Source organism: Pleurodeles waltl, chromosome 3_2 (genome assembly GCF_031143425.1).
Source record: "Pleurodeles waltl isolate 20211129_DDA chromosome 3_2, aPleWal1.hap1.20221129, whole genome shotgun sequence".
Classification (NCBI taxonomy): domain Eukaryota; kingdom Metazoa; phylum Chordata; class Amphibia; order Caudata; family Salamandridae; genus Pleurodeles; species Pleurodeles waltl.
In genome coordinates, this window is record NC_090441.1 from 11,810,551 (window position 1) to 11,828,190 (window position 17,640).

General features: G+C 43.2%; 1 protein-coding gene across 5 annotated transcripts in view; it reads right to left on the reverse strand.

The window, feature by feature from the left end:
• Positions 1-17,640, reverse strand: part of ACACA (acetyl-CoA carboxylase alpha) — an 895,081-nt gene that overhangs the window by 425,522 nt on the left and 451,919 nt on the right. For all 5 annotated transcript variants that reach the window (XM_069226569.1, XM_069226573.1, XM_069226571.1 and 2 more), the window contains one exon: positions 7,853-8,056. In XM_069226569.1, the coding sequence (XP_069082670.1) occupies positions 7,853-8,056 (204 nt within the window). The remainder of the gene's footprint in view (positions 1-7,852; positions 8,057-17,640) is intronic.

Sequence of the window (17,640 nt, forward strand, 5' to 3'; positions counted from 1 at the left end):
AATGCTCTTCCTGTCACACAAGGATGAAAGGCAATAGGGCTTCCTGAACATGTTCAATGACGCCCACATAGCACTCTGACAAATGTCAAGAACAAGTAATCCATTTGCCAACGCAGTTGTAGCAGCCACTGCAATGGTGGAGTGAACCCTCTGTCATTCGGAGGCTGCTTCTTGGCTAAAGAGTAACAGATCTTAATGCAGAGGATTATCCACTTTGACAAAGTCACTTTCTGCATTGCCTCATCTTTCTTTGCCCCCAAGTACCCCACAAAAAGCTTATCGTCCAACTGATGGTCTTTGATGCAATCAATTTAAAAGCTGAAAAATCTTATGGGGTCCAGTCGATGGAGCCTCTTCTCCTCTTTCGATGGATGAAGTGGAGCAAGGAACATTGAGAGGGTAATGGATTGCCCAACATGGAAAGGAGTCACAACTTTTAACTTTGTAGAGGGCCACATGGCTGCAAGGATGACATCCACAAATTCAGGTGGTAGATCGAACATAAGCAACTGCGGCTGCTCAATTTCCACGCATGTAGGTATAGATTATGGGGATGTGGTGCCCTGCTGCTACGACAGACAATCCTCTTGAAACAGCAGCCTGACTAGAGGACAGTTGCACAAGTCCAAGAGTTCCGGATACCACACTCACCTGGCCCAATCCGGAGCTGTCAGGATGACTTGGACCTAGTTGTTCATGATCGTCGCCATAACTTGGGGCAGAAGAAAAGGTAAAACGTCATAAAGGAGTCCTGTGTTCCTCTCTAATTTGAATGTGTCTCCTATAGAGAGCATTCTTGGGAATCTCACTACACAATACTGCGGTGAAAAGGTCAAGCCACAGTTCGCCCCCCCATAAGATGCCCTGGGCCACTTCAGGGTGCAACCGACATTTGTGATATGGCAGGCATTGCCAAGTGAGTTCGTCCATCCTGGTGTTTAAAGATCCCACCAGGTAGTTCACAATCAAGGAAATGCCCTGACGGTCCAGCCAACTCCAGAGGCGAAGGTCCTCCTGGCACAGGACTCAAGACCCCCCATTTCTATGCTTGTAGCAGTACCATATGGTGGTGTTGTCTGTGAGTACCTGTACCAGGCATGCCTTGATGAACAGCAAGAAGGTCTTCCACACTAGGTGGATGGCCTGTAGCTCCAACAAACTGATGTGGGGCAGGGTTTCCGCTGAAGACCAGAGCCATCTGATGTCCACCTCTCCTAGTCAAGCAGTGACGCATCCGTCATCACCTTCAGCTCTGGGTGAAGAAGGGAGCGGGGTCTGCTGCTGGTCAGTATGCGGTCGAGTTGCCACCACTGCAGATCTGGTGCATTCTCTTCTGCAACATGTATGACGTCCACTAGGTTCACTTGGTGCTGGGCCTATTGAGGCTTCCTATCCACTGCAGAGCACACATATTCCACCTGGCAAGGAGGAAGACCTGGATATACAAAGCCAACAGGCCAGGAAGTCTCAGAGTTGCTCTCACCGAGATCCAGGACAGAGGTTGAAACATAAGGATCATAGTCCAAATGTCCTGGACTAATTGCACTGGAGGAAACCCAATGAACAGCACCATGCCTGAGACCGCTCCTATAAAAGGACGTTTTTGTGAAGAAGTCAGGTGTGTCTTCAGTTCATTGATCGAGACCCACAATGATGTCAGGAGATTCAATGTAGTCTGGAGGTAGTCTACAACTGATCGTGGCAAGCCTGTCTTCAACAGTCAGTCATCAAGGTAGGAGAAAAATGGTATCCCCAACCTCTGAAGATGGGCAGCATCCACAGCCATCACTTTCGTGAAAACAGGAGGGGCATTTGTAATGTCAAAGGAGGGCACAACAAACTGAAAATGCTTGTCTGACCTTGAACCACTAGTAACGTCAATGGGACTCCATAACGGGCACATTAAAGTACGTGTCTATTGGATCAAAGGCTACCATCTAGTCACCCGGATCCAGGGCAGACAGAACCTGAGCATCTTGAATTCATCCTTCTGCAGGAAGGAATTCAGAGGGCAACGATCTAAAATAAGACATAGGTTTCCTTCTTTCTTCAGCACAAGGAAATAGCGGGAGTAACAACCCATCCATAATTCCAAGACCAGTACCCTCTGAATGGCCCCTGTGGATAGGAGAGCCTGCAACTCTTGTGGTAAGATGTATAGGTCCTCTTCTGAGAGCCACTCGATGTGGGTGAAAGCTGTAAAAGGTCAGAACAAAATAGTACGGCATGGCATTGCTGGAAGTTCTGGAGTACTCTTTTCTTGGATGTGAAGGAATGGCCCCTTGGGAGAAAATATCAGATCTGGACACTCCCAGGGTAGTTGTGTACTGCTAAGGGCAAACTAAATCTGGTTGGAGACTGATGTAGCAGGGCAGGGAAACTGGGCAGAAATGTTCCCCTGGTGGCCTGCACGTTATCTGCCTGATTCCTGTCCTGGACACAAAAGGGATGAGATGCCACAGCAGAGGATGGAGGGCGGGGTGGGGAGAAGGGAGCAGCCACCTTCTATATGCCAAACCTCTGGAGTAGCCTCAGAACTGCAAACTGATGAGGGAATAGTCTGGCAGGGGGTGGATGGCACAAAGAATGTTACGAAAGGTATGGCTTTTTGTGAAGCGATCCAGGGCAAAATCAGCTTATTTGCAAACAAATGGGATCCGTCAAAAGGCATGCCCACAAGGGATACCTGTACGTCTCCCAAAAAGCCTGCGGATCTCATCTCTGCTTGGTGACAGAGCACTGCACTAGTGCCAACTCCTTGTCCCAAGAAAACAGTAGTGTCCAGACCTGCATGAATCACATATATGTAGCTGCATCCTGACCATCTTGAATGGTGTGAGCCAAGGAGGCGCTAAACTTTCGGGACCGTCAGCAAAACCTTGCTGACCATATCCCATAAGGCATGCATAGAAAGGCTCAGAAGGCAACTGGCAAAGACTGACCTCAAGCTAGGGTGGCTGAAGAGAACAGGTTTTTCTCAAATGCCTTAAAACGTTTTGACTCCCTCTCAGGGGGCATTGTGAGGAACACGTTAGGATTCACCTTGCTGGTGGAAGCTTGGACCACCAAACTCTAAGGTTAAGGGTAAAAAAATCAGAGTTGCGAGGAGATGATCTGCCACGCAAGCCACCTGTCCGTTCACAGGTGGGTAAGTACAAGGTTTAGAGCAAGTGCCTATAGAGATGTCAGTTAGGGCTGCATTGAACAGCAGTATGGGCTCACAACAAGTCAGCCCAGACTGAAGGACATCCGTAAGCGCATCTGTTTGAACCACAACAAATGGGTATTGTAAGTTCAGGACATAAACAACACGTCTGATGACTATCACAAAGGAAGCACTCTTTTCCGTGGACGGCCGAAGGGGGGATTTCAACCCCGTTTCAGGGGAATTATCAAGCCCTCTGTCCTCTCGCAAATCTCACTATAAGCTTTTATCATCATAATGTGGTGGTAAATGGTCCCCATCATCTCCATTGTCGTTTCCAAGTGACACAAATCTGTGGCCAGAGTCAGAACCGAACCACCAGTGGAACAAACGCAGTCGTCCCATGATAGAGATAGGGTTTTGTCTAAACCAGACTGTATGGGAACTGGTTGCACTAAAGTGGAGTTAGAATGGCCTAGGTCAGGGTTGAGGAAAATTTGGCTCGGAATCAGAAACCTAGAGTCGGCATAGGATCCACTTCCGATGCCAGCGATGTTGGGATCGGCATGAAAGGTGAATGGATAACTGCAGGACTTGGAACAAGAACAGAAGTTAGTACCAGAGTTGGTGCGGAACCCCAGGTTTCCTGGGGCTCAGACGGTGTAAAGGATGGATCAACCCACAGTAACCTAACTGGAGGACCCTGTGCCTCCTTGTGGCCTGAAGGCATACCAGTGGGAGCTGGAAATGTGCTACATGGCCTCTCTAAAGGTCTCGACTTGCAGAGGTGCTGCCTATGCCCGGAACTAATCGTGGGATAGGCTCCTTAATTGGAGGTGAGGATCGAGTTCAAGTGGCACTTTGACGCCCTCGCAACTTCTCTTTAGGAAGAGAGTGGTGAGATGGTATTAAGTCCCACTTTGTCGTCTTGTGTTTCCACTCTGGCTTGCACTTCGACTTACCAGATGACTTTGACCACGAAGAGGGGCTGTCGCAGGATGTGCCTTGAGAGTGGAAATGGGTCCACAGACCCAGCTTAGAGCGGGAGCAGGACTTTTGTGGCTTCTTTCAATGTTCAGCCACGTACAGCTTTGTTTCGCGGTCTTCGATCGCCTTTGGGTGCATGAGGGCATTCTTCACATGACCTGGACTTGTGTCCTGAGCCCAAATGCCAGCGGCACACCTGACATCTGTTTACAACAGTCACAGCATGGTGTGGACCCTGCAGTCTTGGGTGGGGTCATGGTTCCTTTGCACACTGGATTTTAGTTTGGAAAACTCGTCAAATTGACAAAAAAAGGAGTGGAGCTCTGGATCCACATTCAAGGGAGAGAAATAAAGGAACTGACATTGACTCACAGGGGTGGCGCTTATATGAGGCTTCGCTCCGTCTCCCTGCGTAGAAGCACTGCTGTAAAGCTGTCCAGATCTAGTCTGGCGCTTAGGTAATATCCGAAAGGTGAGCAATCTGCAGTTAGAAGTATCTGTTAGAATCAGAAGTTTCATTTTAATAGGAAGGGTATCACTTCACTTTTAAATAAATGAAGAGATATGTTTAAATCCTGAGGCCACCAATCGTCCATACTAAATTATGGTAGCTGTGCTTGTGCTGCTCCCACAAATCAGGCTTAGGATACTAACTTTAATTTCAGCCTCCGAATTACAATTCCTTCACGTTCACCAATTTTTCAAGATTTTTAAAATATTGCTTTTTATTTGTACATACTTTATTAATCTGTTAAATTCGTTTCATTGTTTTAAATAGCTGTGGCCCCTACTGGGTATGTATAACAGACCACAGGTAAGAACCGTTGGAATGAGGTATACAAAAAAAAAAATCTTGTGAACTTATTCACAGGTATCATCACATTAAACTATCTGAACTTTTAAAAGTACACATTTGGGGAGAAACGGTCATGGCTCACATAATGCTTAGAGAGTATGTAAATACACTATGATGTGCTATTCAAAAATCTCACTACATAAGTAAACCACATTTTCGAAAACAATTAAGCCCTCTTTAGAATAATTCTCCAAACTTATTCCATTGGAAAACTGAAAGTCTCTGAACAAGATGGAGTCGAATTTAGCAGTAGTTTACAGACTGGGGTTTCTTTCCTACCAAATGACAATTAACTTTCCCCATTCTCTGTAGAAATTGTATGTCACTATGTCAAAAGAGTAAGAACGGCAAGTTAGGGAGAAAAAAAGCAGAGTTTAACCAACTAAAAAAGAATAAATGTTGGGAGGCTGTGAGTTGTTTACATGCACTTGCTCTGTCCCAGGTGAAGCAGACTATGGGAAAATACGGAAGAAGAACCAGATGTGGCCTCTGGTACCGACAGTGACCCCAGAAGCCCTCAGCACTCATCAGAGCTTCCTCACACTATCACACTGAGACCAATTTCGAGTGAAATAGTAATCGTGCTCTGGCTGTGATTACCGGTGTCGTAAAATCTAAGCACAGGTGATTAGGCCAAAATGGTCATTTTGTGTTACCATCATGCTAAACCAAATTAATGACCAAGAAATGGGGGTTAGCATGTGAGTGAGTACTATACCAGCGAAAAGATAATTTTGTTTGCCAATTTACCACCTGGCTATACTGTGCAACTTGTGATTGGCCCACTGTGAGATCTAAGATTCTCCTGGCTGCTAAAACGACAAGGGTTTAGAAGCAAAATAATCCAAGCATAGCTTCTAGCTCTTGAATACAAATGTGATGTATACATTTGGTCAAATTTAAGACAAAAAAATAATTACTATGGAGTAAATGTAATGATTTAGGCACAAAGTAACTTATCATGCATTGCACTAACAGAACTTCTCACTGTGTCCTTGTCACATGTAGTGATTAAGACACACATTCTCACTCACTAAACACGGTCAGTAGATCTTCAGGTATTCCAATCCTCATCCATTGCAATATCGGAGTACACAGAGCCCTGGATCCTAATGCAAGCACGGAAAATGGACCTCCACCCCCTGGTTTACTAATAAAAAACTGTTACAATTCAGGCTCGGAGGGCTCCTCACAACTCTGGGCCCTAGGGCTATTGCACCTGCTGCACTATTGCTAGCTGCACCCCTGGGTATTAGGAGTCCTTTACTTTCTAGCTCGTCTTTGGAGTTCCAAACCTTGACAAGAGGGATATCGCTGCAACTAATAACTGTGTGAAAGTGTCTTGAATTTATCCTAAAATTACCTTTATTTTTGTGTATTAATTAATTAAATGCTAAAAACCTAAATCATTAAGACAGAGACAGGATCTGCACATATTTTAGATTGTGCTGGAGTGTAAACTGTTAGGTCATAATATCAAGAAAAAACACCTAACGTCCTACCCATAAAAAATGGAGTTACAGGGTCCTTCCTAAACAAAGGAACACTTCTAATTCCCTAAATCCTGCAATCACTGAACTTCAGTAATAACAGGCATTCTAGAAAGTGTCTTTTTTTAATGGCGTCTCCCAGGGTTTGAAACAAGTTGTGCCATTATAAGGATGGGCGAAAAATTCTGCTCTGCCGGAGGAGTTCGCAGAGGTCTGCCCACTCCGTGTTTCGCTTGGAGGGTAACGTTCAGGCAAAACTCTACCAACTCCAACGTGTAATGTTGGCGAGAGAATGTGTCCACTAGTCCGATTTTCAGGCGCCAGAATGCCTCCGGGTGAGATTTCACAACACGGGCAGATGCAGCACATCACGACTGTTCGCAATGAGAAAGCTGCTGCTCGAGTAAAAAATATACTTGAGCAGCAGAAAAAAGCAGTGCCCTATGGTGCACTGTGTGGTGCAGTTTGCGGTGATTTTACAGCGCACAAGCTGCTCCCGGTGCTAAAAAACGGTGCGAGCAGCGCGACGAGCCCAATTTCGCCTGCTCGTGGAATTACGCAGAATCTCGCAGAGTTTATATAACTCTGTGGAACTGCACAGAGTGCAACTTCGCGTGTTCCGCCCACCCCTACACTTCATTCATTCAATGGCCTCTTTAACAGTATTGATGCTACTTTGCAACGTAAATCAGTAGCGATCCAGTTTCTTCACTCAACACAACGTGCTTGAATGGACCTCGAAAGGATGCTTTCGCCCATAAGCTATCTAACTGGCTTGCTCCTGAGATACAGCCTTCTATCAATGGAACTTATCTTCAGTGAAGTTAAAACATTGACTAAGTTGATAGATGGAAGGCATCAGTTCACCCGGGTAGGGATGATAAAAGGACCTTTCTTCACAATCAGCTTTGGGACCAATAAGAACAAATGCTTACAAAACTGTGTGGGGTGGGATCTGTGGCATCTGCAACACAACAAAAACCAACCTTACAAAACGTTCCTAAGACTTGCAACTTCCCACCTGCAAAGTTCACTCACTTCAGCACGTAATTCTTAAAATATTTACCAAGTTAAAGAGGCAAGAGGAGATGGAGTCCAGTGAGTCCACTGTCAGACACAACCACAAGACAAGTTCTTAGATCTCCTTTCCCACTTGACCACATTGTATAATCCATGGCCAACATTTTTTTCCTCATGTGCCTCCAATTGCTTACAAGCAAAACATATAAATGCTTACAAATGGGGAAAATACTTTTATGAAGTGCTCCTTATATAAAAGGGACCTTTGCCTTTCCATCTAGAGGCACCATGAAAGCGAACAGGCAGCCACCCAACTCTCCACAGACAGAAGAACATGCCACTCTGGCACTCTACCTGTGCAGTCCTGGAGTCCGTCACCTCCTTGTACAGGCTAATATCCAAGTAATATCCAGATTCATTGGTCAGGAAGAGACGTATTGGGATCTGCTTCCCTGTGGGTGTCAAACGAATGTTGATCTTCAGCTCCGCCTGCAGGACACGTAGTTTCCACAGTCGGCTCCCGTAGCGCATCACCATGCTGCGCACTGACTCTTCAATCTGAAAAAAAATACAGATTTTTCCAGTGACTATTGTTGTAACCTGTAATCGCAGGTCATACATTTTTCAATCTGCTTCATACATTTGCCAGTTTGCTTCTGCCTGCCAAAGTACTCCTTTCTGATTCCAAAAATCTCCAATAAAATCTTTAAAATATGTAAACAAGCTGATTTACATAGCCAGAAATTTGCATAGCTGTACAGGACAGAGCTAAAAAGAAAACGTAATGAAAGAGAAACATTGCGAGTGTTAAATGTAGGCATATGTAGAGACATACATAGAGAAGGTGTAAGAACAACTAAGAGAAAGAAAAAAGGGAAGAGGAAGGTATAAACTGCTGGAATGAGCGCATGTTTAAGTCCCGGTGTTTCTAGGAGCTGACAGCCAATGTCTTAGTGTGTCAGACGTCAACATATTTGGTGCCCTGGCACCAAGTTCGACTTACCATGCCTGCCAACATCCCAGCAAGGAGTACACTCAACTGCCTGCATAATGAGTTATAAATGGAGACAGAAATACTCGTCGTAAATATAGAAGAGATAAGACCCACTCTACCCCTCTGCTGAATGCAAGGACGTGGATGGAGAGTGCTCACAAACTGTAGTACAGTGTATAACAGCTGAAATAAACATTACAGGCCTCCGAGACGAGCGGTACTGGAGGGAAAACAATGAAAGACTATACTGTGCACTACACACGTACAAATCATTAACCTGTGCAGAACCCCTACATAGAAGGTCTTGATTAACAGAAGAAGGTCCAGCCCTGTTAAAACCAATCATCGGGAAGTTGTAAGCTTGCCCTAAAAAAAAGAAATCAGAGTGATTTCCCTCAGAACCTAGGTCAAGCTATACCTAGGCAGAATACTGGCAAACTAAAGAAACCAATGTTCTACCACTCATGTATATTTCTATTAAAATAACACCGTATGAACAAACAGAATACAATTATACACCACATAAAACTATCACGATGCAATTGATCCATAAAAAGTCATTTGAATTTCTGAATTGAGCATCCCTTATTCATGCTATATCGATAAGAAATTTGAATTTCAATCAAAACTTGTCAGTCCTCCTACATTTATGATCTGTTTACAAATTCCTTAGCGTACAGAGCACAGAGATTTTAGTTAAATGAAATGGGACCCGTTAATGGGGTTAAGAACAAAGCTGGCCTTAAGCACGACTACATCAACAACTATACATCTGGCTACAAACATAGAAGGAACAAGATCCAGTCAACTAAGGGTTAGAGTTTTCTTACTGTCCCAAATACTTCACGTCTAAATTCCCCTCATGTGGTATTAAGTTAAAGTTGCTGGAACCATGTTTTCAGAGACCATCTCCTCACAGCTGCCTGGTCCTTATTCACTCACAACACTGATACCAACTCTCCAGAACAAGTTGTGGACACAGCTACGTTTCAGGGTTCTTTTTAAAAAAAAAAAAATATTGGGGCTTTGTTGCAAGGCGAAATTAGGAGTGCACCGACCCAAACTGTCTAAAGGCTTTTGAGCCTTGAAAAAACTCACTGAAGCCGAGCATCTCGGTGTACGGAGCATCTCGGTGTACGGAACATCCCAGTATAAAGCAAGTGCAGGTCTCTTGCTGGTGGCATTGGGGTTAGCTTATGATGAGAGGTACACTGGTCAGAGTCAGTGTTGAAGGATAAGAACGAGTGTTTTGAAATGTGATACAGTGAGAGGCTAGGGTCAGTGGAGGAATCTGGAGATAAGGCAAAAAAGAAAGCCTGTGAGGTGTGTCTTATACACGTCGGAGATGAGTAGTTTAGGCAGCTCACTGAAGACTATTTTACACTTGCATAGTTTGCTCCAGGTGAGTGTTATGAATGGACACTGAAGTCTGCTTTGGTGAATCAGTGATTTACTCAGTTTAAATGGACCGTAATGCGGATGGTAACTTGATATTATTGCAGAATACACTCTGCAGAGGTTCTCCATTACCGGATGCATTAAGGCTGAGTTCAAGAATGGATTATGTGGATGGCTGAGTCTAAACAATACGGTGCAGGATTGTAGAACGTTTCCAATACAAATAAAACTCGCCAATGTACACTCGCGATTAGGCATTAAGTTCTCTAGGGTAGTGGCTAAATGGTCGTGGAGTCTTAATAGACGAGCACAGGCGAATAACTGTACTCATTATGCAGGTATTGAGCAAGATGGGAGGTCTCAAGTCCACAATGCAGAGTAAAAATAGTCAATGATGACATCCACTAGTTAGGTTCCTGGAGCCACCCTCTTCTCATTCACATATAGGCCTATACCCAGTTTAATAGCCTTTAATTTACAATGCATCTTGTGGTTAACACCTAGTATCCCATTTCCCCACAAATATTACCTGCTCGCAGAACAACTGTTCCTGATGCCTATTTGTTTTCAAAATAGTTCAGCACATATTTAAGACCTGGCCCCTTCAAAGTGAACTCTGTGTTTGTGTTTACACTTAAAGGAAGCCAATAAAAACCTCAGATTTCCAAAGTTGGATGATGACGTCATGTGACTAGCAATGGGTGTGTTTCTTAACGATATCTTGACTCTTCGGTCCTCTGGAGTGTTCGAAATAGTAGGCACAATATGAATAAATACGTTTCAATGTTTCAGAATTAAATTTAGTTGAAGTTTCTAGTGGCTGAACCATGACAAATTTATGGCAAGACAAAGGGGCACACATGACATGTATTCTCTTTTAATTGCGCCCCTTCTGCACTCTACATTATAAAGGGAGGCCATGATGTAACATCGCGAAAACAGCAATCTCCTTATTGGTACCCTCTTGATTGCTGCTCTCAAAGAAACACATCCAATATATTTATCTCCTGTTTAGTTTGTTACTAGTTTGTCATTGGTTTATATTTTCTCAAGCCTCTGGTATTTCCTTTCTGGTAGAGGCCATGTCATATTTCACCCATCATGATTTTTTTATTTCTTCAGTGGGCTCACCCTTCATGTCATTCAATGATGTTGCAACCTTGCAATACCCTTTCATCACGGATTAATGCTACTTCATTTGCAATTTCATTGTTCAGTACTGGACTTGCAATGGCCTTTCTCTACCACTGCGAGACTGTTTTTGCTCCTCACGCTCACTTGCTACTACAATGCACACTGCCTTCCGCTGCTTTGCATATGACCCGCTCAGGGGGTGTGACCTAGCACAAGTGACCTGTTCCCTGCACAAGGCCCACAGACATTTATGAGTCACAACTCTTTTCCCTGGCCAATCATGTCTCACGCAGGTGGTGATTAAAATAAAATAAAAAGAAGCGGGCTTTAGAATACAGCGCAGAAGAGGCTTTCCAAGGAAATGGAGGCAGTGATATGGTGGAAGGCAGAAAGACGAAAAAGTCTCCCAGTAGGGTAAATTCCTATTGCAGCATAGATTTGGCAGATTGGGAAATAAAAGAAAGGAAAGATCTCTTTAGTGGTGAGCTGATTCATGTAGGTGTAGGTGACAATGTTTCAGAATTCGAAGGTACTTTTACTTTCTTCTAGGGTTCCTTGCTCTATTATGCCACGGTAGGTAGGGGTTTGCTACTTTTTATCCTCTTTTATGTACTTCTTGGATGTGCCAACACCCCCACCTCTTCCTTATCTGTGTCCAGAGGTCGTTATTGACAGATTTCAATAGAAAGCTTGAAGTTTCCCTTGCCTTGGCCCTGGAGCATATGCCATGTACCTGGTAAGCTTAGCTAAAAAATGTCCAGTCTATACCGATTGGCTGACTGTTCATAACCATCCAAGGGTGCGGCTCCTTCCATTCTTTTGTTGCACTATTCAATGAGACATCCATGACTACGATGCACTCTAGCAAAGTACTCAAGAGCAATAACCACATCACCTTCTGCTCACCCTCACATGGCCCTGTCTACTTTTTTTGTCAATTTCTTCCTCAAGGAAAAATATTGTCTTCATTTAGCCATGTTCAATCCAACATTAGTCCTCACTGGCCACAGAAGCCAAGAAATTCGTCACTCACGGTGGGTGGAGCCACTTGTTCAAAACAAGAAAATTCTGGAGGTGGCTCCAGCAATGGAAAAGACTGAGGCTCCATCTCAGTTCTCCACACAACCTCCGGATCCCAGGCAAGTATTTATTTTCCTTCCTTTCCTCTCTCACACCTTGAGACTTGCCTGTTGGTAGCTGCATTATGCTGTTTCCTCAGAAGTGGAAATTTGCTACAGTAGATCCTTGAAGCTCCAAACCATTCAGGGTTAGCACGCACAATTCACACTGATCTTGGCCAAATGGCGCTGGCTCCCCCGACTCTTTAATGATGGAAGAATCCTTTCTTGTGGATAAGAAGGTGAAGGAGTTATTGAGGAATGGAGCTACCATTCTGAATCCCTTTCAAAGGGGAGTTTTGTGATTTCAATCTTAATTATTCACAATGCTTTCAAAGACTAGCCCATGATGAGTCTCAGGCCTTTGAACAACTGTGTCCATATCTGTCACTTCAAAATAGAGGGGAGTCACATCCTTCAGGATTCTCTATTATTGTCAACTGTATAATTCTTTCATCCTTTGAACACCAACCGTTCCTGAAATCTTTGTTGAACACCTGAATGTGGCACTTTTTGCCATCTCCCCTCCTGGTTCGCCCAAGACCATTTGTGCTCATCTTTTTGAGAACTCTGGTGCTCGCCTAACTGTTTATGTTCAAGATATTCTTCAGTTGACTTAGTGCACCCGGCTTCTATGCGTCTACGTCTACATGACTTCTCCTTTCTGCAATCTTTAGGCCTTTAAAGTAGACTTCAAGAAGCCTGCCTGCACCCCATTCCAGTAGATCAGTTTATCATGGATACTCAGTCCTGCCTCTTTAAGCACCACCGAAACAAGTTAAACCAGAGGAGGATGTACTTCGGTTGCCATTGGGCCATCTGGGCCTCTGTGAGGAAGTCCCTTTTGTATTCACGCAATACAGTGCATGTAAGACATTGGATTATTAATTTTGGAGGGAGACAACCCACCTCAAGGAACAATCACAACACTTGGCAGGGTGAATCAATAAAGTCAGTAAACCTGAGGTTAATTCCCTGGTAGCAATGGCACAAAGCAGATAGCCTTAACTTATTAATGTGTATGCAGTACCAAAAGAGTAATGAAGTTAAAATGCAAACAAAAAAAATCCCAAACTGCGTTAGAAAAATTGAGTCATAGTTAATAAACGAAATGTCCCCAAAATTATAAAAATCTAAAACGGGGAATGAGAGATATTAATTTTTAAAGTTTTAAGTAGGAATATCGCCCAGAAATGTAAAGATCCAGTAACAGTCAATGGCCAGGGTAGGACAGGGCCTAAGCACAATTTGACACTGAACACCTTGGAGCGTGTGTCGGATACACCAACGAGGTTAGTCCTTGTCAAAGATTTTACCTTCTGGCTTTAGTCCTTTAAGTCCAACTTTTCCACAGGAGTACACTTGTGAAGCCCCCCAGGTCTTCAAGGGAGGCACTTAGAGACTCACAGAGTGTTGGGTAGAAGTCAACAGTAGAATCCAGTCCAGTTCCAGTTGCCACAGTCCAGTTGGGCAGTTGCAGGAACGGCCTCTTATAGCATAATGTAATCCTGTAGCTTGAACCTTATGACCCTTGGAGTCTGCTTCTTTATCCTGGGTACAAGAGAGCAGGACCAGTCCTTCAGGGCTATTCTCGTGTCACAGACAGTGGGGTCCAGTACGCTTCTTTTATTCCTCATGTCCAGGAGTGTTTTGAACTGGGTGTATAGAGGTGCCACATTTATGTTTGACACAAGTTAGTGGCAGACTCATAGGCGCCTCCTTACCAATGGGGCAAAAGTCCATTCCCAGGGCCAACTCTACCCACTTTTGACATTTTCAAGATGGTGAAATTCTTCAGCCATGCTAAACTAGAGCGCTGGGGTGTATCTGGGGAGTGTACTATAGTACTCTTAGTATCCTCCCATATCTAATACCAAACTTCAGTTTGGGGCAGTCACTTTACAACCAATAAACCCAGAAACAGAAGTCTGGTAGAAGAAAGCAAGGTTTTCCAGCAACTACACAGTAAATACACATGATTAATTTTAGCTTCCTGCTTCCCTTTCATTCAAGCCCTCTGTGTTATATGTAAAAACACAGTATTCTGTCAAGCAGGATTTGGCATTCAAGGAGGGTTTGACATTGTATTGTCAAAAGGAATCCTCACAATCCCGCCCCACATAATATTCAGGTTCAGAGAAGTCACCTCTGACCATTCTGGTCAGCCTATTGTTTGCTTATGGGAAGCACTTAACACCCTTTTCACACTTATTCAAATGCCAATTACTGACTGACGGAAGAGAAGAAGAAGGGCAAATATAAATGCAACCTCCAAGAATTTCAGGGAGGAATAGAGTAACCTTCCTAAAGTTACTTTTCCTTAATATTTATAAAAATCTGACTTAATAACTATTCCTGAGATGCTGTATTAGTATTTTTAATCTGTACTCTTGTTTTCTGCATAGGAAAGCTAGGCCTGCTACAGTGAAAGTAGCTTTTCGGTATCAATTGAAGGACATGTTAACATTGAATTTCTACATGTCTCACTTTTAAATACTATGCACCCCGCCTGGTGGTCAACAAGGCCTACATAGGAGGGACCTATTAAAATTTAAAAGGGAGTATTTGACCTGCCGAAGGGGTTTATTTTTTACAGGTCAAATTGCAGTGTTTAACTGCCATAGTCATACTACAAGGATAGGTCTGAAACCATGTTTTGAACTGTCATTGTAGTGGGTGACAAAATATGTGCTGCAGTCCACTGATGGTATTTAACTTATAGTGTATTTTGTGCCATATATTAGGGACTTATAAGTAAATTAAATAGACCAATTAGGAATATGCTAATTTGATCAAGTTTAACAGAGAATCACCATCACTTTACCACTGATTAGAAGGGTTGAAATGCACAGTGTTCTAACATCTTCAAAAATGAAGGGCCAAGGAGAAAGTGAATAGAGGACAACCACAAAAGGCAGATTTCGTAACATGTGTTTCAAAGTCCTTCTGTAGAATAAATCAAACTGCTGTGCTCTGCAGCAGATGGACAGTGTTCCTATGGCTAAGGAAAATTGTAAGAAGGCTCAGGCCCACGAACCTCTCCATTTTGACTTGCAAAATATGAGGTTTCTGCTTCAGGACAAACATGTCCATCAGACTATTGCCCAGCCAGTCGAATCCAGTAGGAAATTAGTTTTGTCAGCACGTCTTTATAGCAATTATTTTTTAAACAATAGCTTTATATTTTGTTAGGAGTACACAAATATTTCAAACACATCATTGATGTTATGTTTCCACAAAAAAAAAAAACAAGAACATCAATGCTAACACTAAGTATATGCAATAAGGTCTGCACATGTACTGTTGCACTGTTGGTCACTCCAACCATCACAAATGGTCTTAACACCTACTTTTGATGAGATATAAGAGACAATGCTGCACACATGATGCACCTCATGTGGATCTTTCATACCTTCTAGATGCCTGTCCAAGGAGAAGCACATTATCAATACTCAAGCCATACTGCTAATTCCTGCTTAGACACTAGTGGGTAGTAGGTTCTTGATCTCTCATTTCCCTTTCTGCATTGACCCATTTCTTCATGCCATTAAGCCAATGAAGAAATAGAGGAAAACCTAAGCCACTCTAGGTCACTGCTTTCCTCCATTTGGATAAAACCTCATCCAGTGCCAAAAAGATTAGCTGTAATTTGGCACTTTTTAGCAAGGGAAATATCCCTAGCAGACGGTTTCAAGAGCAATTTAGAACTCAGCCTAGAAAAAACAACAAATGTTTTATTACCGTAACCCAGAAAGTAGAGCTTACTTTGTAGTTCTCCAAATAGGTAAGACATTTGTAGGCTCACCCCTCCATCGAAATTAGATTGTCCATGAGAAAAGACTCATTACATGAAGTCACTGAGGCAATAAAGGCCTTCAAAAGGTGTTTGTAATTAATTCATTTAAAACTGTTACTCTGTGATACCATTTTAGTAATACATCCACCTTCAATTTTCAGTGTTTCTAGCAATTCTGTCGGTATAGGGCCCTTTGGCAGTGCACCAACATGCCTCGTGCCGCAAATGACAAAAGTTAGAGCTTTTGAGCGGACACCTTGACGTGGAAGTTTAGGGTAACGCCATTCTCCAAGGCTATGCTTATGTCTTTAGACACATGCTTTCCATCTTTTCATGTTTTCTCGGGTCCTGACCCATTGGCTGCACTTGCATGCCTGGTTGGTTCTGTTAACCCAGTTCCGGCCCTCTCAGGCCTAGCTTCTCATTTTCTGAAGTGTGCAATGGATTTTCCGCATTGTCTACCTTTCATTCTAAGCATTGTCTAGGACCCTGTGGTCAACTTTCACAGACTTATGCTAGAGTCTACGTCCCCCTTCTAGACTGGTGGGTCGCAGGCACAATAAGCAAGAAGACATCAGTTAGTAAGGGTCAGCAGCTTGGCTAGTATAGTGCTTGAACGAAGTCTGTGCCCCTTCACTGCCTCACGTGTTAAGCTGGTCGGCTTTCTTTCTTCTCTTTCCTACAAAACAATCAACATTTTATTTTAGGTGTGCTATCTTCTTGTCGAATTGAGGTCACAGGGCAAGAATACTCTAATTTGCATACTAATTAAGATAGTATGCTTCTCTGGTCCTCTTCGACCTTGGATTGACATGACTCTCCTGGTGGCCATCCAGCCTCAATCACACTCCAAAATAAAGTGCCACAGAATGGCATAATTCACCATATGAGAGCGCAGTAAAGTTTATAATACACTTTTGGTTGGAGTGCTATTCCCCTACCTCCGTACCTCTTTTGTCTGACGTTTACCCTTGCAATGCCCCCTGTTCTTTTCTTCTGGCTTAATAGTTATTATCCAGGGTGTTGGGGAGCATGGCTGTACTTGTTCACCTCCATCTACCATTCAAGAGGAATTAGGGTTCTAAGTTTCATCTCCAAGTCAGTTCAGGTTCGAGTAAAATAAGGTAGCACTGGAGATTACTATTACTTTAATAGTTAAATAATACTTTCCCTTCATGAAGCAGATCGCTGCAGGGAGTCCAATTGACATTGAAGGCATATGATACCCATCTATTTGTCTTTAGTCAAATATAGATTTTAGCAGCTTTAGGTAGAGAACTGCCAACTGTATAATTTCTGTTCCATACCTGATTTCCCTGGAGAACCCTTTGACATTAACAGGTTCATCCTCCCACAAACAATCCTGCCTGGATCACAAAGTTTATGACAGCTAAGAACCTGTGAAAACTGTCAGGGATCTATGTAACCCTGCTCTGGAAATGAATTGGCCATATTAGATATCAGAGACCACAGGCATATTGCAAAATGTGCGAATTTTACACCAATCTCTTCAACATTTAACAACAATTTTAAAATAGCAAGACAATGCCTGTCATTTTAAAGTTTATGGTTTGCACACTCTTATGTATAACAATCTGTACTTCCATCCACATTTAACACTAATCAGAGACCTTGCACTTGGCAGTGGAACATAATGTCTGTAGTTGTGCCATCGTAATGCTTCGATAAACAGATTATGCAT